The sequence below is a fragment of the Sorex araneus genome, chromosome 5 (genome assembly GCF_027595985.1).
Source record: "Sorex araneus isolate mSorAra2 chromosome 5, mSorAra2.pri, whole genome shotgun sequence".
Classification (NCBI taxonomy): Eukaryota; Metazoa; Chordata; class Mammalia; order Eulipotyphla; family Soricidae; genus Sorex; species Sorex araneus.
Window position 1 is genome coordinate 100,967,405 of NC_073306.1, and position 27,740 is coordinate 100,995,144.

The 27,740-nt window shown below is 39.6% G+C and overlaps 1 protein-coding gene across 18 annotated transcripts in view; it reads right to left on the minus strand.

The window, feature by feature from the left end:
- Nucleotides 1–27,740, minus strand: part of ANK3 (ankyrin 3) — a 511,843-nt gene that overhangs the window by 176,901 nt on the left and 307,202 nt on the right. For all 18 annotated transcript variants that reach the window (XM_055137437.1, XM_055137439.1, XM_055137442.1 and 15 more), the window contains one exon: nucleotides 8,972–9,070. In XM_055137437.1, the coding sequence (XP_054993412.1) occupies nucleotides 8,972–9,070 (99 nt within the window). The remainder of the gene's footprint in view (nucleotides 1–8,971; nucleotides 9,071–27,740) is intronic.

The following is a 27,740-nucleotide window of genomic DNA, read 5'->3' on the forward strand; positions in this document are numbered from 1 at the left end:
GTTTGTTCCTACTAACTTTCCTTTCTTACAATAAGCCACATATTCTCATTTCCTCTCACATAGAATAATATTTAGTTACAAGCTAGATTTTGTGGGTTGTATACTATAAAAACTAAACTTGTAGAGGCTAGAATTTTGACAGCAGATATCTCAGTTTTGATCTTATTCCTATGGTGATTCCTTTGGTCATAATTAAAAGGATCTGGGCATAATCACATCTACTAAGATGCAGTCCTTATGTAATTTCAATAAAAATCTGGAAATGTTTACCAAGCCATTCTGATATGAAAATTCTGTCTCTCTTATACACGGAGCTGAACTTCCAAAAATCTTTGCTTTAAACTTTGAGCTGTAATTTCCTTCTGGCCTGTCATAGTTTAGGAGTCACTCAAAGATTATGGAGAGTTTATATATGGATTTGGGCACACTATACTTTGAAGTTTCCTTCTTTTAATTATTTCTCCCTAAATATTCACTCATATAGCTCCAAAGTTGATCCTCTGTTCTCAAACTAATAATGCTGTGATTTTTTGCAAGAGTTCTATATATACAGAACTGGCCTTTTCTCTTTCTCATATAAACATAAACCTCATCCGGTGTTAATTTTTTCAAAAGTGGAATTCATCGGACTGCATCCTAGCTTTTGACTGCTTTTTTTAGGGGGCCTCCAGATATATTTTAAAAACATTTTTTTCATAGCTTTTGATTCCTTATGAGCAGAAAGTTTAATACAAAGTAACCTAGCCCATCACTGATCAGAATTCATACATTTGAATGAAAACAAGTGTTTTGCCACTATAGACTCAGCCATAAAAGTTTTTGTTTCTATCATATACTACTCTGGGAAGAGCCCTTCTAGGAATAGATTATTCCTTTTATATCATTCGTAGAACATGTTGCTTGGAACAGAAAGCTACCTCGAATTAAGATTCATGATTAAAAAGCTAATGACATGTAAAAATACTGTTTCTTTTATTTAGGAAAGGAATATAACATTAGAGATGTTCGGTAACTATAAAAAATAGTTATGTGCCTAATGGATGTAACTTTTAATTAATTGATTAATTTATTTAATTTGCGTTTTTGGATCACACCCAGTGATGCTCAGGGGTTACTCCAGGCTCTGCACTCAGGAATTACTTCTGGTGGTGCTTGAAAGATGATATGGGATGCCAGGGATTGAACCTGGGTCGCCTGCACGCAAGGCAAACACCTTACCCTCTGTACTAACACTTTGGCCCCAGATGTAGCTTTTTTTCTTTTTTTAAAAAAGGATAAACATGTTACCACTATATATCAAGGAAAATGGAGGAAAAGTAATTACTTTCTAAGAATCAATACTTGGAAACACATAATAGTGAGTTAAAATAAAAATTCTCTAGCTGACTTTAGACAATTTTTTTAAAAGAGAACTAGGCTTAAGTGACACACGATGTTTACATAAAATTTTTAGATTTCTTTTGGGTAAAGAAATCAGCTGGAGTAAACTCATTAGGGAAAAGTTTACTGTAGTTTATCTGCTCAGAACTAGTTAGAACTCTCATAAACATTTTTCCTTCAAAGGAATTTTCTTTTTTTTGTGGGAGGGCAGTTGGGGTTTTGTGCACACTGGTGAGTTTGGTGACTATTCCTGGTTCTACATTCAAGGGTCACTTTTTGTAGTGCTCATGGACTGAACCTGGGATGGCTGCATTCAAGGCAAGGGCCTAAGTCCCTTACTATCCCCTTGGCCTCAGAGTTATTTGAATTTGGAGAGGCTTAAGGGCATTTTGTGATCACCTGTCCCCCTGTCCTCCTTTTTATATTATGAAAATTTTGGTAATTTTGGTCTTTTTGTTTTGTTTTGGGGTCACATCCAGCAGCGCTCAAGAATCACACCAGCTAGGGCTTGGGGGACCATACAGAAGGGCTGGGGATTGAATGTGGGTAGGTCACATACAAAGCAAGCATCCTATCCATTATACTATTATTCTGGCTTCCTTTTAAGGATGATTTTATAGAGCAGTTTAAAGTCCACAACAAAATCAAGGGAAAGTTACTGGTGTCTTTTACATAAAACTGCTTTCAACGAACTTCTTATATATTTGTGACAAAATGATATGAAAGAGCACTTTTTAACATGTCAAAATATTTTCAAGTTAGTTTTGATTAATGTGGAAACCTACAAGGATGACGCTCTTTGGTACCTTGACTCTCACTGTCACTGTCATCCTGTTGTTCATCAATTTGCTCGAGCGGGCACCAGTAACGCATCCATTGTGAGACTTGTTGCTGTTTTTGGCATATCGAATATGCCACGGGTAGCTTGCCAGGCTCTTCTGTGTGGGTGGAATACTCTCAGTAGCTTGCCGGGCTCTCTGAGAGGGGTGGAGGATTTGAACCCGGGTCAGCCACGTGCAAGGCGAATGCATTACCCACTGCGCTATCCCTCCAGCCTGGTACCTTGACAGAGAACAATAATAGAACCCACAGATAGTCTAAAAAATTATAAAGACCTAAGTGGAATCTCATTAGTTGTATTACTATGGTGACTACACAACTACTCAAGGAGATCCAACAAGACAATTAAAAGACAAGAATTAGCTAAAATGACAGCTTGGTTTAGGAACCCAAAGAAAAACACAGGATCAACAGGAAAGGGGGCAGAGAGATAGGACAGGTGGTAAGGTGCCTTGCATGTGGTCTACCGCAATTCAATCCCTGATACCACATATAGTCCCCCAAACACCACCGCAAATCCTTCCAGAACAGAGTGCCAGGAATAGCCCTTGAACACTGCAGTCTCAGAGTGTCAAACTGATAACAGAGACCACGAACAGGTCTGAAGTTGGAGGAGGCCTGGAGTCAACTACAGAAATAATTGCTTGCAGCCTGAAGGAGAGAGTCTACTGGATTATAGTTCCAAGCATTTTAGGCTTAACATTGGGTTGTCCTTTCTCCTCCTGCAGGGAGCTGAGGTTGACTGAATTGCACTCACTAAAGTGCTCCTGGGGGCACACCCAATTCTACCTGGGCACTCCCAACCTTTCACATTTATCTTTGTGTCCCACTTCCCCTATTAGTTTATCCGTCACAAATATCTCCAGACACAGTAACTTATAATGTCAAATCTGATGGCTCTGGATTTTGTATATATAAGGGAAATATTTTCTTTTCTCTTTCCTTTATGCCCTTTGCATATTTTAATTTTAGAGCAATGTCTTTTTTTGTATAGACACATAAGAGAGTTTACACCATGTTTTTGTAATATGGGAGTTAATTGACTCTAAAAATATTTACTCCTGGGGCTGGAGAGATAGCACAGCAGGTAGGGTGCTTGCCTTGCATGCGGCTGATCCGGGTTCAATTCCCAGCATCCCCTATGGTCCCCTGAGCACTGCCAGGAGTGGTTCCTAAGTACAGAGCCAGGAGTAACCCCTGTGCATCGCCAGGTGTGACCCAAGAAGAAAAAAAAATAAAAAAAATTTACTCCTGAACCTTACTTGACTTAAGCTCAGTTGCCCTTGATTGACCTCAGTTTCTTACACCCCAAAAGGTGGGACGCATCGAGGGACTTGGACTTGGATGGACCCAGGGCAAGTCACAGCTACTCTGGCTTTGACATGGGACAGCCTAAGGGCCATAAGAAGTATAAGTTAAGAGCACAGTCATGGAACAAACTCTGTCATAAACCAAAAGGAAGGAAGTAACTGAATACAGATCCTGTTGGAGTTAGGAAAAATTAACCTGGTCAGAGGACTGTAGTCTGTGAAATATAGTGAGACGTCTCCAGGAAAAGCTACCATTTACCATGAGTCCAGAAAGACCATTTTAAACTTAATCTCAAACTATATAGAGATAGATTATATAGAGAAAGGTCTAAATCTTACTGTGTCTATACGAAATGACTAGAAATATTATTAAGTAAATTGAATGTAATTGTTTAAATAGATTACCAGTAAAAGCGGGTGGGGCATTTGCCTTGCACGCGGCCGACCCGGGTTTGATTCCTTTGTCCCTCTTGGAGAGCCCGGCAAGCTACCAAGAGTATCTCACCCGCCCGGCAGAGCCTGGCAAGCTACCTGTGGCATATTCGATATGCCAAAAACAGTAACAAGTCTCACAATGGAGATGTTACTGGTGCCCGCTCAAGTAAATCAATGAACAATGGGACGCCAGCGCTACAGTGCTACCAGTAAAAGAAAGGAGAAAACAATATGTCCCTACATGGAATTCTGCCCCTTTGGGGGATCTCCTAGACAAAATCTAGAATTCTGAGGACCCTAGATGGAACGTTGCCATTAGGTGGATCTCCTAGAAGAATTTCCCCTGAAGGAGGGGCTTTACATTAGTTCACTGTTTATGCTAACGTTCAACCACACCTATGTGTAACTGCTGCATCCCAACTCTTCACAATTTCTCTATAATAATCCTGACTGATATGAATAAAGCACCACTGGTTACCAGCCTATGGACCCGTTCCTTCATCCATCAGCTGAGGGAAGATGGTCATCGGTCCCAAATGCACCAGTGGACCCTAGTCACCATGGGATGGTGACTCAGACAGAGTCTAGCCATAGTAGTGGTGGGAACACCAAGCAGAGACATTAGAAAGGGCAGGTGATACCAAGGAATTAGGACCGATTAGGAGATGATTAACATTTGGAACAACTAGAATGATCCAGTGTGTATCCTGACACAGAAAATGGAGTGGGGGCTGGAGCAATAGCACATCGGGTAGGGCATTTGCCTTGCACGAGGCCAACCCGGGTTTGATCCCCAGCATTCCATATAGATCCCTAAGCACCAAAAGGAGTAATTCCTAAGTGCAGAGCCAGGAGTATCCCCTGTGCATCACTGGGTGTGACCCAAATAGCAAAAAAAAAAAAAGGGGGGGGGTGGCAGGATGTGTATGCAAGACAAACAACTGACAACATTGCTGTGTTGAGATACCACCTTCAGTCTTTGTTGAGAAGAACAATGGTGAAAAGGTAGACCTTCAACTTCTATGTCCTGAGGAGAAATGCCTTCCTGAGTCACTTCATTCTTGAAGATGGCAGCAGGAAGTTACTTGGAACACATGGCATAAAACTTATGATGGACATCTGGGTTGTAGTGGGAGTAGAGAGTCTCTGTGTACACACAGGACTCTGTAGCCACATTTTGCTCATCACTGGCACCAGTTCAGTCCTATATGGGCCCCCTTGTGGATTTGCTTTCCCCTTTATGTCCTGTGTTAGTTTAAAATGACTCAGGCATATAAGAGAGATGATACATGTGATTTGGTCTCAGCACTTAACTGCCTGGGTTCTGGAATCTAGCTTCCTTTTCCACACTTACTTTCATAGACTAATAAATCTCCAATTCCCCATTCAGAAAACTACCACCCTTCCCCCATCTTCATCTCCAAAATTTTACTCATGGCAAAAGGCACAGAACATGTATCTCCTTAACCACTTTAAGTATATAGTTAAATAGTACCTAGTACATTTACATTGTCAGGCAAACAAACCATTTATTTAAGATGCCTGAATGTTCTGGAGTCTGATTATAATTATAATCATATAATTATAATATAAATATAATTATAATTATAATAAAATTAACATTCTGAATAAAAAAAAGTAATATGGAGTTCATGGCAAATTCAATCAGCTTAATCAATGGCTGACTAAATAGCAATACTCCTACATTTAAAAAAATAAAAAATAAAGAATTTCTGGCAATGCTCAAATTTCTGAATAAGTCATGCCTGAAGCTATTCCCTATAAATTGTGGTTATTGGAATAGTGAATCCTTTCATTTTTGCTATAAAAAGGTGGAGCACTGAGGTAATGGTGGAGATAAGTGGTCAGTCTGGTAGAAGGTGGGGGTAGTGGATTAATAGCATGGTAAATCCTGGTGCCAAGAATAAAATTTTTCATTAAAGAATTTCAATTAAAAATGAAAATCTAGAGTTTTTGTGTTACTTTAAATGCTCTTGCCAATGGGTGTATCTCAAAACTCTAAGAAGAAAGTACTGTTAGAATTCCATCTGACTGTGATTATCTTATGACTACACATATATTTAATATTTCACAAAGAATTTTTTAAATTTAGGCGCTGTCTTACAATTGCATGCATGCTAGATTTTCAGCCACACAATGTTTCAAGATCAATTTCACCTTTATTAGGTCAACAGCCATTAAGGGACCGAACAAATGAAGGAGGAACCTTAGCATTAGGTCCACGGCTGTTTCTTGTTTCTAAGAGGGAGAACTGGTGCACACCAGGCCAGATTGTTGGTACAGCTGGTTGGTGCCTCGTAGGCGTTAGATGGGTAGACGGATAACAATGTCTATTTTCTCAAGCACTATAGGATTGAGTTGCTCGAGCTTGAACTCATGAAAAATTTTATTTTCTGCTTTTAGGCTTGTTCCCAGGGTTTTCTGACATTTTAGCTGATTCCCTCCCTTTCGCCCTCACATCTAGTCACTACTCAGGCACTCTGGCAACAGAGAAGAGATGCTTTGATGAGGAAAATACAAAATTGGTCACATATTTGGGATATGTACTACATGTTCTTCCATGTGGTCTGCCAGGAATTCAGTCTGTGCCCAGTTAAAACCCTCACACCCGCCCTACTCCATGCTGGACAAGAACACGATGGCAGGCTTCTCTGTTCTCAGATTCTCCAAGCTTCCTTCACCCCCCCCCCCCCCCCCCCCCCCCCCCCCCCCGTGCATCCTTCACACAACACAAAGGGGTTCCTGATTTCAATGAGAATTAGATGAATGGCCCAAAGGAGGCTATACCTTACTGAAAATAAGGCAGCATCTACAAACAGGAAGGCAAAGTAGCTGAAAAACAGCTGTAGACTGAATTTGCTTTTGTATTTGATTTTGGATTTCTGATACTCATTTCTGGTGGTATTGTGTTTTGTTTTGTTTTGTTTTTTATCCTAATTCTCTCCTATTTCTATCAGATTCTCTTGTCTTTGTCTATTGTTCCTTACAACCTCTATAAGTAGACCATACTCGGTTAAAGACCTCTAGCATTTAAAGCAATAGTTGGACTTTCTTTGCCCACTGGAAATTGCTTTTTATTAAATAATAGAGTCATCTGGAAATAATGATTTAATTTCTTCTTTTTTCTAGTCAGACAGTCCTTTAAGGGATAACTTCCGTTTCCTTTGTTCATCTTCTCTGGAACCCTCCTCCCTCCCTCACCCCGTTCACTGTTTTATCTGCAGTACAAGAGATTGAATATTGAACTAGAATAAATTAAGCACTTTGCTACTGAGTCACACTTATGTCCCCATCCTTCACATGTTTTAGACAAAAACATGATCTTTAGGTTCAATAGTCATCAGGAAAAAAGAAGTTACAATCTTTTGCAAAGTATCTATACTCGGACTGTTTAGGGTCAGATTATAGGAGGAAAAACTAACAACTTTGGGGGGGTAGGGAAGGTGTCTTGTCTTTTCAATCTAGCTGTGTATGACAAAAAGTGGGCACTGAATATTCAGTGCAGTGAGTCACAGATGAAGGAATAAATCACAAAGATATGAGATTCAAGATTTAGTTACTGCAGGACAATTTTAGAAACATGGAGATAAGGATTCTTGGAAAGAGAAGCACCAAGTTGCTGAAGGTATAATTACTGATAGGAAAATTACCCAAAACCCTTAGTCAGGTGGATGCTAATGGCAAGATTCCCTTTTCATCACACTTGTTCACACTTCAGAACAAACCTAAAGGATGATGAAAGAGAAAATCCCTTAGCTACAAGTTTAATGATAATTGGATCCCCAAATTATACCAGAAATGGCTGAACTTTACTTCTGACCTATTTTATGCCAGCAGAGTTTACAAACATTGGCTTGATTATTGCAACAACACTTTAAGGTTGCCCTTAATTTTATTTTCAGATGTAGGAACAATAAGCAGAAGATAAAGAACCTACCAGTCTGGGAGTCTGGGGTAAAAATATGATTCTTAATCCACTCCTTTAACTTCCAGATAACTCATTGTGATAAGTAATATGTCACACACCTACCTAGACAGATTTGTGTTTTAAAAAATTTCACTGAGGAAAAACTGCATGATTTGTAATCATATATACATTTTATCAGTGTCAATAGTATTCATATTGTTGACTAATACTATCTCTAGAATTTTTTCACCTAACAAACCTAAAATTCTATATCTAGTAAGCAACATCACTTCTGGTTTTCCTACTCCCAAGCCTCAGGAAACCATTATTATATTTGTTTCTGTGCTCTTGACTAATCTAAATACCTTATAGCATAAAGGACATGTTTTGTGATCAGATTTTCACTTGGAATTAGGTCCTCAAGTTTCACCCATGTGATAGCATGTGATATGTTTTATTTAAGGTTAAATAATATTTCATTGTGTATCACGTTTTGGACTGTTTACACTTTGTGGTCATTGTTAATAATGCTTCAATACACACAGTGTGCAAACAGCACTTTAAGATACAGTTTTCCACTCTCTTAAGTATATTTCCCAAAGTGGAATTGTCTCAGGTGGTAAGTTTTTCTTTTTTGATGGACCTCCTTACTGCTTTTTATAGAAGTGACACTATTATACATTTTCAGCACCAGTGCAGAACAGTAGACATTCTTGCTTTAAATAGAGTAACTACAAGAATTAGTAACAACCTGATCAAATAGCTCATTCGCAGTATGAAGTAGTGATTATGTTTTTGAAAATTTAACTCAACTAAAACTCTAGGCTAGAAATCCTGATCTTCTAGTTCTGTAACTAAAGTCAGGCTCTATATAAAAATATATGAAGTGTTTATAAACATGGTTCATCATACCACTTGAAAGAGGACTAACTATTGTTTCCAGAGAGAACAAGAATTGGAAAAACAAAGCAAATGAACACAAAATAAGATCAGTATTGAATTCGGGAAAAGGCATCACAAAAAGTATCACTTCATCCTCAGAAAGAAGTATAAGCATATGTATAAACTGCATTCTTACCCTGGTTTTGGCATCAATTTTAGCTCCTCGATCAAGCAACAGTTTTACCATATTGGCATTTCCTCTTTTTGATGCGACATGTAAAGGTGTGATGTCATTCTATGGAAGAACAGGAAACAAAATTGGCATCATAAGTTTGACCAAAACATTGCTTCCAAAATCATCCCAAATATATCCTTGTATTTATACAAATAAACATTGTATATATACAAATAAACATTATTTCTTCACCCTTTCTCTTTTATTCATCAAGGGCCTAAATAATTCCCAAACATTTCTCTCTTGACTATAATTTCTCTCAGAAGGACCAGGGTTGGAGTGATAGTACAGCGGGTAAGGCATTTGCCTTGCATATGGTCAATTGCAAGAAACATATGCAAGGTTTGATCCCTGGCATTCCATACGGTCCCTCAAGCACCACCAGGAAATGACTGAGGAGTGCAGAGCCAGAAATTAGCCCTTGAGCACCACCAGGTATGACAAAAACAAAACAAAACAAAACAAAACAAAACAAACCCAAACCAAAAGACAAAAGGAGTCCAAGGCCAGAAAGATTTTGCCTTGCATGCAGATGACCCTGATTCAATCACCAAGCAATGCACATGGTCCTCCCAAGCATACCAGGAGTGAGCCTAGCTCCCTCTACTCCTGCAAAAAGGAGACCTCAAAGGGCTATATTCAAAGTAGGAACCTTTACCTTTTGTTTGCGGTGATTTTATAATGAGATCAGGATTTTTTTTTTCTCCCAAATCTTGTACCTTTACATCAACATATTTTGCTACAATAGTGGCTAATGATTTGTTGACTAAGAGCCTAGATTGAGCTAAAGGAATGCATTACTCAGAGCCTTCCCTCAGTTCATTTGAGTCAAAGAGGTCAAAAAGAGAAAGTGAGCTACACAAAATGGGCAATCTCTCATTCCTGCAGAGAATCACCAGAGTTCCTCTGCTCATTGAGATAAAATGTAGTCATAGGCATTGGTGGCAATCACACAGAAAACTGTAATGAAAAAGAAAAACCCAGTTATTGAGAAACTGCCATTTTATTAGGACAATCTGAAATTCTAATCATGGTTTAATGTATAATAATTCATCCCTTTAAACATCTTACAGGTGCTATGATTGTTTCAAGACTGTAAAACAACTATAAAGCACAAAACTTCATCTTTGGTGCCTCATTCTTGAGTGAAGCAAGACGGGCTTATGGTTTGTTGTCAACAAAAATCAACTGTATAACAAATGAGCTAAGTTCATGGAGAAAGATGTTTTTGTTCTTGGGTAGTGGATACAACATAAGAGTTGCCAGATTTGATAATTTTTCTGTGAGGCACTATTTGAACTTTTCACTATTTCATTTAATACTCAGAATTCTCACAATGCCATAGATAATCTGAATTGCAATGTCCATTTTACAGATATGGACACCATCAGCAAAACCAGGATTCATTTCAAATCTAACTCAAGTACATGCCCACTATACAGCACCTTATGGCGAAACATTTCAAACAGATGTAAAGTTTGAGAGAATAGCAATGAGTTTTATGTACTCTTCACCATTGATAGTTCAATAACTATCAATCTTTGCTAATATTAATACCTCAAGATCTTTACATTTTTTTCCTTACTGAGTGGATTTAAAAGGGGAAAATAATCCTCAGCATCATTCTTTTCACACCTAGATGTGGCATCTAATAATCACAAAAAAATCTTTTAAAACAAATAACCACAATATCATCATTACAATTAAAGAGTGAAAAACTATGTTCTTCACAACAATACTGTTAAAGTTTAATTTCTTCCATTATTTCAAATTATCTCAATTGTGTGTTTAAATTAAAAGGTCTACATATTGCATCAGATTAAAATCAGACTTTAAAAGTCTGCATAATTTATTTTGTAAGATTTCCACATTATAAATTTGGCTAACCATAAGGACAAAATATAGTTTAACATGCCCTTTTCCCTTGGTTTTTCTATAAACTTCTCATTAAGCACTTTTGGATATTAAATGTTCTATCTGACGAACCCTATTGACCTGACTATTCTTAGATACTAAATTATAAATCAGCAACATATTCATTAAATGAAGAAGAAAGATCTGAATAAAATAAATTTGCTCTAGGAATGAGGCTGGCAAATAGACTTAGTATTTCTAGACCAGGGTAGGCAAACCTTTTACCAAAGAACCAGACAACAAATATTTTTGGTTTTGCTGGCCATAAATCTCTACTGCAATTATTTATCTAACAGTCATCTGTAAGCAGTTATAGTTAAGGAAATGAGAATGGTTGTGCTTCAATAAAACTTTATTTACAAAAACAGATGGGGCAAATTTGGCCTGGAAGCAATCATTTGCTGCCCCTGCAGACAAACTAGCTTATGGAAGTAAAACAATCTACTGTGCATGGTATATGCTTTAGTTCTCAAATTAGTAAGAGACCGTTATTAGTGTGAGAGAAAGGTAGAAAGAACAACTTTCTTTTTTTTTTTTCCTTTCGGGTCACTCCCAGTGACGCACAGAGGTTACTCCTGGCTCTGAGCTCAGGAATTACTCCTGGCAGTGCTCAGGGGACCATATGGGATGCTGGGAATCGAACCCGGGTCGGCTGCGTGCAAGGCAAACACCCTACCCACGATGCTATTGCTCCAGCCCCACAACTTTATTTCTTGCTGACTTTATAATTAGTTTGCTCCTCTCTCACAAGTCTACCAGCATAGTGGATGAATTTTAAGACTGAATGCTCCCTGGCCAGAGTGGGATATGACACAAAGCCCTCATCACTTCCTAGTGTGAGTTAGGCCTTACATGCTATTTCCCTTTAAAAATGTGCCCTTGCCTCTGAGAAAGACTTAATTAACCTTTATCACAAGTAGGCTAATTTTAGTGAGAGGAAGAGCTCTCTAATTTTGCTCTCTTCCATATTCATGTACTCTCTCATATAGTGATATGTAGATGTCAAAAGGGTGCTTTGAATTTCTAACTCCCACAGATTTTTACACCTCTCTGACCCCCCCTTCCGAAAAAATGCCTTATATTTCTGTAACACTTAAAGTGTTATAGAGGGCTTACACTTACATAAACTTGAATTTATTTTCACAACCATCTACTGAAGAAAAAAAATCCTTAACCTCTTTGGCAGAGGACTAGAACTGGTCAGTAATAAAAATGCTTCAAGCCTTACTAAGCACAAAGCCTGGTGTCATATTTCCACTTGTTTAAGTGAGCAGTTGAATCATGGAATCCCAACATTCTTCAAAGTTCAAGGCTGCTTTAGACAAAGGAACTGTTTAAGAAAACCCTCACATGCTGCTGGTGAAATTTAAATTAGTATATGCTTGCGGGGATGCAGTTTGGTAGAACATACGAAGGGTCTTTAAGTCTACAACCACAAGCCAAGGCTGTGGTTTGATGGCCACAGCAGAAAGAGCAGGAATGCAGTAGTCAATTGCTGCGGTGAGAGAGGGATTCTCCATGTGTCAGAATAGAGGGAAAGTTGAGTGGAAGAACTGACCCCAGGTCACGTTTCTGGCACCCTTGTCCTAAGCATATGCAAGGGCAGCCCATATCTAGGGAAATGTGAAGGCTGGAGCAGCCTCAAACAAAATGGAAATTCTGCTCAACTCAATTAAACTGACAACTTTCTACACTTACAGCCTGATGGAAGGGGTGTGCCCATTTCCAGATAGAGCTATTATTTACCTCATTCTCCCATTATATACTATAGGCAATTTATTTTGCATTCTGTCTGGTGAAAGGAGTGAATTACATGCAATGAAAATTAAGGAATGTTAGCAAAGAGGGAAAATTCTTAAGATAGCGTCAAAGGTACATATTTGATGAGAAAAACCTCAATATCTAATGCAAATTCCTTTGACTGGCTCACTGATAGATGTCACACAACTGAGAAAAAACTTACAATATAAAGACATATTAATACCAATGACCTAAATGAAAACACAAAGGGCTAAAAAAGAGTGGAAAATAAGAAAAGAGCATTATGAGCTCTGAGTCAATATACACCAGCTGACTAAAGTTGCATAAGGAGAAGAGAAGGAGCAGTGGAAATATCTGAAGAGATGATGGTCAAGAATGATCTCACAGTAACTGATAAACAAATCATAGCAGATTGTCAAAAATGATGCAACATGGAAAAACACTGATATTTGCATATACTGAAAATAAATCTCACAGGATGAGAATTCTGTACTCTATCCTTAAAGCTCAGAGAAAAAGAAAGACTTTTAAATTATGAAAGCTGAGAACATCCATTACCAACAGATCTGCTATTTAAAAAATATTAGAGGAAGGGTTTCAGTAGGAATGATACTGGACAGACATTAAAATCTGCACTAATAGATAAAACACAAAAATCAAGCGTGGAAATAGAAACAATTAAATGTGGGGTTCTCAATAAAGGAAAAATTAAATGCATGTCCCCAACCACATCTAGATGGGAGGAAATAATTTTCAGTCTCTTAAATTATATGTAAAGTGACAACACTTGAAGGTAGACTTAAATAACATGGGAAATATATTATGAAATAAGTGTTAAAGAGATGCAAAATAACAAAAATTTGCTCTCAGTTTAATACATAAATGTATGCATATGACATTATAAGAAGGTTGTAAGAATATTGGTAATTTATCTTTGCAGTGTGATTATGAAAAAATTTTCTACTTATGAATTTGTAAAAGATTTTATTGAATACATTTGCACAATGTACAATGAAAATAAAAGGTTCTAGTGTTAAAAAATTGTTGCCTGACATATATCAATCACCATGGCATATAGAGATAAAACAAATGAATAGACAGTATTGAACAATGACCAAACCTTGGTCATGAATTATAAAACTCAGATTACCAAGCAGTGGGGGTCAAGGAGTGGGGTAAGGGAGAAGGAAGAAGTAAATTAGAAGTAATATAAGGTATTGATGGGAGGTAGAGGGTTGCAGTAACATTCTACATTAATACTACATTAACACTACTGTTACTGTGCTACCTAAACGATAACGAAATAAAAATTTTAAACCAATTATTGCTTAATTTGTAGTCCTCCTACCAGTTCCCACGACTCTTTACTCTGGCAGCTTTAGAAAGGTTTTTATCAACATATTATCAACATATTTTGAACTTAATAATTGAACTGAGAGAATCTATTAAATCTGGAGAGATCTTGAAGGTAAATTCATGTTACTACTTCCCCCATTGATGTAGAAAAATTAGTGGGCTGGAGTCAAGGATTTCTATGCTCTTCTAAGAAGGAACAGGATCTAAAATTTGAATATAAACAAATTAACAAATTTAGTCTAATCTTAAAGCTGGTCTGCTTTTAGTGTAAACAAAATAACCCTACTTTAGTATTTTTTAGCTTATTAATAGAAGATTTTTGCTGGCATCAGAGAAATATCATTCAATAAAATAGGGTCAGAGTGATAGTACAGAAGTTAGCTGACTCTTGATTGCCTCAGCATCACAAATGGTTCCCTCAGCACCACCCGGAGCAGTTTCTGAGCACCCCCAGGACAAATTCAACATAATGAAAGACATTAGCATTTTGAAAATTTGTTTGCTAACTGATAAGGATCTCCAAGTTAATTCCATCTAACCACCCATTTTATAGACAGGGAAGAGACCAAGGAGGCTACAGGACATGCCTGGAGTCACAACTGGGAATGAACCAATTCTCAAACACTACCCCTTATGTATTTTGGGGCGAAGTTCTTTGGGGCTCACTTAAAAAACTGGACTAGTGGGAGATCTTTTTATGGACATGATTCTGAAGCTCAGAGAGATAAAGGGACCTGCCCCAGGTCACACAGGCTCTTAGATACTGAGTCCCAGTCTGATGCATCCCTCACCATCCTGACAAAAACAGGAATTACTTCATTTCTTAAAAAAAAAAAAAAAAGAGGAAAGTGAAGCAACATTATGTTCTGGGGAGATAATGCAAGTAACATCTACAAGGCCTTGAGTTTGACCTCTATACCGTGTGACACTCTGAGCACTGCCAGGTGTAGTCCCAATGACCCTCCTATCTTTTGCCCCCACTTCCCAGAGAGCCTAGAAGAGGCTGGGTACAGCATCCATAACGCAGAGCTACACTGTCCCAAGCACCAAGGCAATAGAATACAATACGGCCATGACTTCCTTTCTTTAGCATCTGCTTCTCTTTAATCCTCTTTTGGAAGATGGCAGCTAGTGAGAACCGTGCGCCTGGCTCCAGCATGCACACAAGCCCGTGGCCATGACCCAGTATTTCTATTCATGTATTGTTGCAATGTGGATTTCTTCCTCCAGACTACATAACAAAATATATGTGATTAGCCAGAGAGTAGGGGAAATGTCTTTCCAGGTAGAAGCACACTGATACCCATAACACATATACTGTACAGTTTTCATCTTGATTTTCCCATAAGGCTTTCCATCATAACTTTTTTTTTCTTTTTGGGTCACACCCGGCGATGCTCAGGGTTTACTCCTGACTCTTCATTCAGGAATTACTCCTGGCGGTGCTTGGGGGACCATATGGGATGCTGGGAATCGAACCTGGTCAGCTATGTGCAAGGCAAACGCCCTACCCACTGTGCTATCACTGTAGCCCCATAACTTATTCTTGAAGGTGGTAGCCACTGAAAATAAATCTCAAAGATTTCCCTTCTACTGTTAGGAAAAAAAAAAGAAAGAAATTGCCCAAAGCTAAGATCTCAGTACAAATTCAGTATATTCCTCTACAATTTTGTCATAGGACTTGAGAGTAACATGACATTATGTCATAATAAGGTACAGTATAGAATACCTACTATATAGTGCATAAAATTAACTTCAAAAATAAGGAATTTTTACTGAGCTTTCTAAACTAGGAAACTAATTTTGAAACACAAAATTTATGATTTCGTGAAGTTGTAAATTCTCTCCTGATTCTAAATTTTTTTTGAGCCTGTATCTTAGCACAGGTCCTGAGAAAGCACATTTTACTGGGAATGAATATATGGAGCCATAAATCTTATATTTGGCCATTTTCAATTTCCCAGTAAATGTTACTGGGAGTATTGTCTTATTCACTTTGAACATCTTTTCTTAACCGTAGAGAGGATATTACACCTCTAATGTAATATCCAGAGAACGTAAGGGAGGGGCCTGGGGAGATGGCAGAACAGATGAGATGCTTGTGTCATGTGCAACCCAGGTTCAATCCTTGGCATCATGTACGGTAGCTCTGAGTAACATCAGGAGTGACCTCTGAGCACAGAGCCAGGAGTAAGCTCTGAACACAGTGAGGAGTAGCCCCAAAGGAAAAACAACAACAAAAAACAACAACCCCCCAAAAAACCCCAAAAAAGCCCAACCCCCCAACAAACAAACAAACAAACAAACAAACAAACAAACAAACAAAGGGATAAAAGAGAACATGGGGGATAATTTATATCAAAAGGAAGAAATAAATTCACAAGTACTTAAAAAAAGTCTCACCCAATAGTCTTTGAAAAAGTAAATGTATCTATCTATCTATCATGAGGAGACAAACAAAAAAATCAAAATAATTTGTCAAAAATCACAAGTTGGCACCAGCCGTGGCACATTTTCCCATTACACTGGACTGTGCTGCTCCTGTACTGCCCATCAGTGCAAATAGAACCTGTGCTAAGACATAAAAGATGGTTTGGTCACAGTATAGTTGTCAAGCCCAGTACAGCTATTTAGGGTCAAACTATGGCCCGACTGTCCTAGCTATGAGAGCTTTAGGAAATCTTATTTAAGGGTTTTTCTCTTCCCCATCAAAGACTATTGTTTGGAGGGGTGCTGTCAGTGCTCAGGGCTTGCTTCTGGCTCTGAGCTCAGGAATTACTTCCAGCAGAGCTCAGGGAACATGTGGGGATGATGAGGATTGAACTAGGGATGGCTGTGTGCCAGGCAGATGTCCTACCTGCTCTACTATTGCTATGGTCCCCAAAGATTTCTAATATATAAAAGTCAAGCTAATAATAGTATCTCTGCTATAGAATTATGTTACAGAATTATAAAGCCTGAATTAATCAGCATAAAATGGTTGCATTTAATGAAACAGTTGAGTTGAGCTGATACTTTACAAAAGCATTTTTCCATACATATCTTTAAAAGAAAATTATTCATCTCACTAAGATATAAGTTCAGTTAGAAAAGACAAGCAGACCCGAAATATTTAATCAACTCCAAGAAGGTACTCAAGTGCACATGGTTCTGAGGATGGGTGCAAAAAAGATTTAGCCAAGTTTTGGAAATTAAGCACAGCTAAATCTGGGAAAATGTCAGAAGGTCTGTGGCCAGTGGCAGAGAGGAGAAGGGTACAGGACCATTTGGCTGATAAAAGTGAAAGATGTATGCACAGCCACGTTCAGTGCAGTGCTCAGTACAATGCAATATCCAGCACGTGGAAGCAACCCAAATATCCTATGAGAGGTGAATGGATAAAGAAACTGGTATACAAGCACGATGCAATCCATGCAGCTGTCAGGGAGGATGAAGCCTTGCAGTTCTCTGCAACCTAGTTGGAAGAGGAAAGCACTGCACAGAGCAAAGTAAACCAGAGGAAGAAGAATAAATACCGATAATCTCACGCATAGATGGTATAAAGAGAAGCAGAGCAGGGGAACAGATAATACCGAGTGATGAAAAACCTTTGTCCTTGGATTACAAAGCTAATTACCCACTGGGAACAGTGAAGGGCAATGAAGAGGCAGACTAGAGTAACAAGCACAGGACACTGGCAAAGGGTCTTGTGCTCTTTGGTGGGTCTAAAATGCTGTAACTGTGTACAAAGACAATAAATGTCAGTCCTATGGGAAATATGCTACTTTAGCTGCAACAGTTATAATAAACGTTAAAACAAGAACAATAATTAAAGGACTGGAGCAATAGCACAGCAGGTAGGGCGTCTGCCTTGCATGCAGCCAACCTGGGTTCAATTCCTCTTGGAGCCTGGCAAGCTACCGAGAGTATCTTGCCCGCATGGCAGAGTATGGCATGCTACTCGTGACGTATTCGATATGCCAAAAACAGTAACAACAAGTCTCACAATGGAGACGTTACTGGTGCCTGCTCGAGCAAAGGAATGAACAATGGGAGGACAGTGACAGTGACAGTGCCAAACAAAAGGCTTTTAGAGACTTGGAAGAGACAGCTACCCCTGCTGGCAATTGGTGGGATTGCTGGCCTATTTCTTACCGAAGCAATTTCTGAGAAGCCCAGGTGAGGCAGTGGCCAAGTTCTTATACAAAATCAGCACAAAGAAAACTTATTTCCTCAGCCTGCAAAAATGCAATCAGGACCATTTTCCACTTCACTTCTAAAAAAATGGAAACTTTTCATTCCTTTCATCCCATATACAAAAGGCATTTATTTCTGATCTCTTCCATTCACACATCTCTCCTTTCCTTTAAAAATGTGTGGTACATTTATGACTGGGTGAAGGAGCAGATAATGTGACAGTGTTTAAGGTAGTAAAATGTCATGGCTACTCTTATATGGCTCACATGAATATAATTTCTAAAATAATTACCAAATTGAAAGGAAATTTCCCATCTACAGTTAGTTCTAACATGATAATAGTCTATGTCTCTAAGCTACCATCATAGTTAAAAAATGTTAAATTGCAAAACAAGATATTTAAGATGAAGATCTCAGTGTGTTAGAGATCTGCTTTTAAAATTGGGGGTTGGAGCAATAGCACAGCAGGTAGGGCGTTTGCCTTGCACGCAGCTGACCCGGGTTTGATTCCCAGCATCCCATATGGTCCCCTGAGCACTGCCAGGAGTAATTCTTGAGTATAAAGCCAGGAGTAACCCCTGAGCATCACTGGGTGTGACCCAAAAAGCAAAACAAAATAAAGTACAGATATTTTTGGTTTGGAGCGATAGTACCTCGGGTAGAGTGCTTGTTTTTGTGTGTTCAACTTGGGTATAGTCCCTGGCACCCCTGATGGTCCCTCAGTACCCACCAGGAGTGATTCCTGAGTAGCAGAGCCAGGAGTAAGTCTGAGTAAGGCTAGGTATGTCCCTCAAACCAAAAACCAACCAATAAACAAAAAAAAAAATCAAACCCAAAATCGGAGAGGATATTTTGCCCCTTTACTACCAGATCATATCTGCTAATCCTCCACCACAGAGCTGGCATATACAAAATGTTTGGAAATTAACAGTCATATATGTTTTTCTGTAGCATAGAAAATGACATTATCCCAGACTTATTCTTATTTTTCCCCACCTACTTGCTTGTTGATGATGTTGTTTCATGACAGGAATTTTACAGGAATTTTACATCCTTGGTTGCTTGCATTAGAATTCAAACACTCTAGTGCCCTGGGACCAGATTGGTGGGACAGAGCCTGAGATCAAACTTGAGTATTTATGCCTGCAAGGCAGCGGCTCCTCACTGAGCCACACACTGGCCCACAACCGTTTTTTCTCTCTCTGTGTACATGTGTGTGTGTAGTTTTTTATTGCTTCCCAGCTTAACGTTTCTTTTACTGTTCATTTTCTGTAAGAAATTTATTAAGATAAAAATATTGCACTCACATGTGCAATATGTGTCAGTATTTTATTTCTTCTTTATGGGAATGCATAACTTTTTAATATCTTAAGAAATGCATAAAACATATGCAAACTCAAGATGCCGCAGTGATATGATCGGAGAATTCAGGGACATACCCAGGGCAGTTTCAAGCTAAAGGAAAGCACCCCAGCCCTTATAGTCTAACACCAAAAAAGGTTACCCTTAGAGGACCTATTAGCCTATTAAGTATAAAATAAACTTGGGAAGTTACTGCTTATCACTCCTTAAGTCTTAAACTACAACAAATATTATGATCATCACCCATATTATAGAAAGCACAATTTCCTCTTCTTCCTGAGGCTTTCATTAAAAGCGGTCCCGAGACCAAGTATTTTTCTTTCCTCTGACTTAACTGCTGACTTTTGATTAACTATGTCAGTTTTTCTCTCTATGCCTCAACGTCAGGAGAGAAGTCCACTGGGGTCTTGTTGAGACTGACACTGAGAAGTCTAATGTCACTCACACTTCTTTTCCCAAAAGAGACTAGTCTCATTCTATTTGGTTCAACACTCAATAGTTCCAGACTCTCATGAAACAGTAGCAGCAGCAAATGTTTGGGTACTTAATGTCTGCTGTGAAACCAGGATCTGAGTATCTGTATCTGCTTTGCTGCAAAATCTTCAAGTGAGCCACTTATTTTCATTTGGAGATAATATGAGACTATTTATCCTTACTACTGTCAGAGGCATGAATAGAGTGAATTAATAGGAGATGGCTCATCAACCCTTTACTTAAGGCACTGTGGGGCTCTCTCTGGTTCCCTAAGGGACTTAGCAGTAGAAAGACAGAACACTTCTGAGTAAATATTCCACAACTCTTTCTCCCCCACCTCTTGTTAGTCAAACACACAATTACAACTGTCACCAGAGGGCCAGAGAAAACTGGGACTGAAGTTGCTTAGGATCTCAATTGCAATCTCCTCTTCTGAGGTCTGAAAGTATCAGAGGGACTGGCCTAGAGAGACCTGGAAGTCTGGCGTAGGCGAGGTGTGCATATATTATCTAAACCACTAGACCCAACACTATGGCAAAAGCATGGGATCCAAACTGCGCTAGTTTGTCAAAGAGTCAGCTTGGCTGTGGGACGGAACCTGGGGTGATTGGTGGAAAGATGGGCTCAGAGTGTGGTAGCACTGGAGATGATAACAATGTAAGTCTGGGACAACGGTGTAAGTTGCACTGTCATCCCATTGTTCATCAATTTGCTCGAGCTGGCACCAGTAACTTCTCCATTGTGAGACTTGTTGTTACTGTTTTTGGCATATTGAACATGCCACAGGTAGCTTGCCAGACTCTGCCGTGTGGGCGGGATACTCTCAGTAGCTTGCTGAGGGAAACGGAAGAATCAAACCCAGGTTGGCCGCATGCAAGGCAAACGCCCTACCCGCTGTGCTATTGCTCCAGTCTAAATAAAAATTAAAAACCCAAAAACAATCTCTACCTGTGCACCATTAGATGTTACAACTCATTGAATTTTCCTGAGGTATCTAATACAGTGATTTTCAATACTTACTGTTAACATTAAAATCTTTGTAATACAATGTGCACTATTTCCATAGAAACCATATATATTTTTTTTGCTTTTTTTGGGTCACACCCAGCGATGCGCAGTTACTCCTGGTTCTACACTCAGGAATTACTCCTGGCGGTGCTCAGGGGACCATATGGGATGCTGGGATTCGAACCCGGGTCGGCTGCGTGCAAGGCAAACGCCCTACCCGCTTGTGCTATCACTCCAGCCCCCATAGAAACCATTTTTAAGTGTACAATTCAGTACTATTAAAAAAAATCCATTCAAATTGTGTAACTGATCTCCAGTTTTCTTTTCATTTTAAAATTCTGAAATTCTATACACATTTTAAACTGTTCTCTTTTTTAGACTATTGTGGTTAATGCAGCTATAAACATAATTGTACGAATGAAACCCTGCTCTCAATCTATCCCAAGGCGGAATTGCTAGATCTCATGGGAACTTTCTATTTAACCCTTTGAGAACCCTCCATACTTTTCCCCTAGTGCCTTTATGATGTTACATTCTCACAAACCAAACAGGCTTCCTTTTTTTGATATCCCTGCCAATACTAAGAAAACAAACAAAACAAAAAACCATCGCTATAATCATGGATTTTCTAGGTATATTAAAAAAAAAGAATCTTGAACAATACTCAGTAGTGCTCAGGGCTTCCTCCTTCCTGGCTCTGCCCTCTCAGGGGATATGTGAGCATGAGAGATCAAACTGGTTCAGTCACATGCAAGGCAAGCACCCTATCCACTGTACTATTCCTCCTGCCCCATAGATACATTCTAAAAATATTTATTTCAGTATACACTGAGTTTTTTATAATTTCATTTACACTGAAGATTGAAGCCGTACATGCCTTTTCATCATGTGAATTTATTTTTAGAAAAATACCTAGATATTGATTGGTTTTAACCAAGCAACCCTTCTTGTAACAGGAGAACAAACATAATTTTAAAAATGAACGTAATTGTGGAGTTCATGCCCGCTTCAGTCAACTTAATCAGTGGCTGAATAGCAGTACTCCTACAATTAAAAAAAAAAGAAGAAGAAAAAAATGACTATAATTTAAAAAATACCCCAAATTCTTCAATTCTGTGTAGGCCCTCTAAGACATGTCATTGCATTCATCTCTCCAGCAAGCCCTGAAACTGATGCCTTAACTCAGATTTATAGGCGAACAAAGGGAGCTCAGAGGGCTTCAGTGGCTGAGTTGGGATTTGATCTTACATGTTTTTATTCCCAAAGTCATGCTGGCTCTTCACAGTATGTTTTACAAGAAAAATTATATCTGTATAGCAAATCTCTTAACCTTGGCAGACTATTACATAGATATAATTTCTATTGCTGGGAAGTATAACCTCCACACTGAAAATGCTGACTCACAAATCCCAACGGATAGAGAACAGCAGATCTTGAAGTGTTCAATGCCTAAAATAATGGCTCGATGAGGGCCAGGCTCTGGCTCCACTCTAGAGCACTTGCCTTGCAGGCATGAGGCTACAAATCAGATTCCTGATACCACCCCCTACATTCCCACATCGAGTGACATGGGGTGGCACTGCCTTTGTGGGCACTATGACAAGTGCTGACTCTGGTAAAGAGCAACCAAGCGTGTGACCCTCCAGGATGTGACAATAATGACAATGATAACAATGAGGAAGGAAGAGAATTGGAAACAAAAACGACCATCTGTCAACCACCATTTGAAATGAGAATTTAGGGATGTCATGTTCTTTACAGGTTAACTGGTCATTCAAAAGGAACCTGGTGTCAAGTTATGTTTAGAAAGCCCCTCACAGCTCGAAATATCAATGGGCAGAGATATGTAGCAACTGCACTACATATAGCATTAAATATGCAATTATAATCAATTGCTTTTGGGGGAGGTTTCAACTATACCCGGTGGTTCTCAGGGTTGACTCCTGGCTCTGTGCTCAGGAATCACTCCCCCACATCATCCACACTCTTTTGTTTTCTGGGTCACGCTGGGTGGTGCTTAGAGCTTACTCCTGGTTCTGCACTCGGGGGTCACTCCTGTCAGGCTCAGAGGATCATATGGGGTGCCATGGATCAAACTTAGGACAGCTGTGTAAATCTAAATCTTGGGGGATGAGAGATCACTGAACCTCTGGTGGACTGGACTTTCCTGGTAGAAAACTGGCTCCAGAGCTTACAATGTGGTGACTATGAAAATAATAAGATTTAAAAATTTCAAATTCAGAGGGACTCACCACTGGTAGAGATAAGTCTGCCTTGGGGTTCTTTCCAGAAATTATACATTTTGTCATAAAGGCATTGAATATTGAGATACTCCATTTTAAAGACTGGATTCTTTTGAGGAATCAAAAAAAATGCACAATAGATAATAACTACAATGCAGCAGAAATAAGAAGACATCCTATTTTAGAATTTGGTATTTACCAGGTTTTAGGCTTGCTAAAGTTCCAATTAAAATGCTGTTAAATGTCTAAAGGGCTTTCTTTGCAAATTAAAACATAACTCTCAATATTTAAAAAAAATTTTAAAAATGCTTTATTGTACACTCGGGTGCAGGCAGAGCATGAACCGCCAGCTGGTACAAGGGGTTCGGCTGTCAGTCCTGGCTGCCTGGTGATGGCTCTGGATTAATTCCAAGCTGCATAAGCTGCCTGCAATGTCAGAGGATCAAGAAATATGCAGTGCAGAGGCAGTTTAGGTCACTTAACTAGGTTTATTACTGGGTCTATTTTTTTTTTTTTTTTGCCTTTTAAGTCACACCCAGCAGTGCACAGTGGTTACTCCTGGCTCTGCACTCAGGAATTACTCCTGGCAGTGCTGGGGGACCATATGGGATGCTGGGAATCAAACCCGGGTCGGCCACATGCAAGGCAAATGCCCTACCCGCTGTGCTACCGCTCCAGTCCCTTACTGGGTCTATTTTTACTTTGTTTGTTTACCTTACTGCTAGTTCAAGCTACGTCACCCTAAGGCTGAGTGGGTTTTGCCTGCTCAGGTAAAATGGGGTTCTTGTGAGGAATAAACGAAAGCATGTGTAGGAAACCTACAATTGTACTTAGTGATAAGCTGAAGCTCCTCACCTTTAAGTTCTGTGCTACATTTTCCCACTTTATATTTTCAAAGTCTCAGAGGAACAGAGACAGTGCAGGATCTTCCTGGTCAGCCACTCTTTAGGGGCACATCCCTGGGGGAAGCCTGATGTCCATTGAGGAAAGTTTCAGATTGAGCATGATCCCCTGATGGGAAAGATGGACTCTTCTTTCCCATCTTGGAACACCCCACACTTCCATCTCTTGGAGGCAGAGGTGTTACATCTGGGATGTCTCAGTGGCATTATCAGTATGTTGTTTGGGGCACTGTTATCTGAATGAACTATCTGACACTATGAAGGTTTGGCCATCCTGGGACTCATCAATGCATTTTAGCCACTATGACCATCAAAAGTGTCTCTCCAAGTCTCCTAAAGAATGTAGTGCTCTTCCCACACTGGGCCTACTAGTTCTGCAACACTCTGGGTTGCATCTGAGAAAAGCATCACTGTGATAAAAGCACTGTTCCAGGTGTTTGAGAATGCTTGTCCTGGTCCAGAGTTCTTTTCCCTGAGTACAGAGTTAGCCACCACTCACTGTCAGTCTATTTCCCCTTCATATGAATGGAGTGATGTGGCTTACATGGAGTGTAAGCCTGAGCACTGCTTCGGAAGCCCCTACTAAAAAATTACACACAACTGAAAAACTATAGTTGCAATCAAACAAAACACTATTCTCAAGCCAAAGATCTAAATGGATCTGTGAAAAATATAGAATGGTGGTTGCTAGAAATATATATATATACATATATACATATATATGTATATATATATGATGGGAGGCATACTCAGGGCTGCTCAGGGCTTACTCCTGGCTCTGGACTCAGATCACTCCTGGAGGGACTTGGAGAACCATACGGAGTGGGAGTGGTCAAACCAAGTTGACTATGTGTGAAACAAATGCCTTACCCACTGTACTCTATCTCCGCCCCTAGGAATTTTTTTTGGAAGGACATGAAATTGCAAAAGCAGAGACATTTTTGAGAAATGTTGTTACCATAATAATACCATGCAATGACTGTCAAAAGAACTAGACTTAACTGTTCTTTAAAAAAGAGACATTCATAGCAGGGAGGTGGGCTGGGATGAGGAAGAGAGGAAGGGTTAGTTCACAGGCAGAGGCCTTGGGTTTTATCCTCAGCACCACATACTCCCTCATGGACTGTCAGAAATGACCAATGAACACGGTGCCAGGAATAGCCTCTGAGCACCGCTGGGTGTGAACTCAAGATAATAAAAGGCAATTATGCAATGATAGATGAGTTAGGTATACTATGAAGTAATCATTGCACTATATGGATGTCAAATTAATACATGACACATCTTACTAATTTATAATATTAACATTTTTACCTTTAAAGAAAAAAGGACCCAGAGAGCTAGTATTGAAATGAAGTCAATTACCTTGCATGCAGATGACCCAGTTTAACCTTCAGACCCTTAGAGAGTCCTTGAGCACTGCCAGGAGTCAGTCTTGTACAGAGCCAGAAATAGCCTGAGTATCACCAGGAGTGTGGTACCTGAGTACAACCAAACCCCTTCCCTCACACCACTGCTGAAAAAGCCTGCAATGACTCCCCCCACAGGTTCAAGGTTATTTAGGAAGCCCCTTCTCCCTGGACTGAACTTGCCATCTGTCTTCAGTCCAGTTTCACATATGCAAGTAGCTTCAGTTCCCAGTTCCTAGAATTGATTCTAATGCTTGAAAAATCTAAGCTATGATGGAAATACAAGTTTTCTTCTTTTTCAGCTATTTAGGATGCTGATGAAATCTTGCCTGAGCTTGTTTTCCTTGGAATCTTATTCTTTGATATGGTAAAGTGATAAAATGATAGTGCATGCAACCCAAGTTCATGCCTTCACAACCTATTAGTTTTACTAGGTACTAATCTCCTTCCTTTAGGTTTTTCTTCCCCTTTCTTACATCCTCTTTAAACCACCAGAGAAAGAGCACCCTTGTACTAGAGAGACAGTACAACAGGTAGAGTGCTTGCCTTGCACACGGTTGACCCATGTTCAATCTCTGGCACCCCATATGGCCCCGTGAGCCTGCCAAGAGCAAGTCCTGAGTACACTGGGTGTTCCCTTCCCCCACAAAGCACATTTTTCTCATAGAAGAACCTCCTATGCTTAGAAGAGGGGCAGGGTATATCTTAGATGGTCCAAAAGCATCCCTGATCACAGTGAATGTGCACAACACTTCCAGAACATTGAGAAGAGGGCCATAGTAGCGCTCTGCTACTATATGCACTCACTAGAGGAAATAGAAATCGCAGCTTCTTTAAACTGCATATGAATAAAACAATGGCTTGCCAATTCCTACCTTCATAGAACTCTGTTTCAAAGAATTTCAAAATCAGATGTATCCAGATCCTTAAAAAATGTTCTCTGTTCTAGAATAGCATTTTGCAACCAGGAAAGTAGTTTCTTGCTGTCTCAACAATGTCACATTAGCACTCTCTTAAAGGATGATCTTTTTTGCACTAACAAAAAGTGCTACAAGTTGCCGGCACATCAGCATTCTGTGCAGTGAGATTCTGAGGACTTCTGCAAGTGCTCTCAACAGCGGCGGTTGTCTCCTGCTTGGTAGGTCACCATTGGCAGGGACTGTCTTACAATGATGTGTCCCCTCCTGGATGAGAGCAACCAAAGCAGTAACAAACACCACGATAGTGGCTCAGGCCCTTGCTCGTCTCAAGCTCTGAATTAAGCAACTTTTAAAGGTGATTTCATTTGGTCAGCACAACCACACAATGCTTTGAGTATTCCTAGGGGACCAGTTTTATGGGTGATAAAATTAAGGCCCCCAATATCTTGCTCATGAGCACAGAGGAACGATGGTAGTTTGATTCCAAAACTATTTCCTCTGAGCCTGGACTGTCTCTAGTCTGGATGTGAAAGGGACAGGGAAGCCCACAGCTGCCTCCAGCACTATGGAACAAGGTGAGCAGAGGAGAGAGACTTAGTAGCTGGCTGACACCTCTCTAAACTGACTGTTAAAAACACTTCAGACACACAAGGGACTTGTCTTGCACCATATCAGTGACTGGTGATACAGCCAGCACCAAGGCCAGGTTCCTTAATAGATCGGACGACTCTTCACTCCGAGATGCTCCAGTTTAGAAATATCCCTCTGGGGCTACAGAGACAGTAGAGATTAAAGTGTGTTTGCCTTCCATTCGGGAAACCCTGGTTTGAATCCTGACAATGGTCCACATTCCTTGAGCACTACCAGGAATGATCTCTGAGAACCAGAGCCAGGAGTAAGCTCTGGTGTGTACCCCCCAACCCACCAAAGAAATACCCATCTTAAGGCCAGTAGCAACACAAATCCAAAACCTATTTCATCTCTACAAAAATATTTTTAAATGAACGATACGGGAAATTATCCTCTGATGTGGTATTCAGGAATTTAAATGGAAAAGGCAGGAATACACCTCCATTGCATACTTCAAGCAAATTCTCTATAAAATGTCTATCCCTTTCCTTATAGGTTTTGTTCTTGTGATGTTAATATCTCTATGGCAACAAAGCTCTGGTTAAAGTAGCCACACAGCTACTTCCCCTTAACTC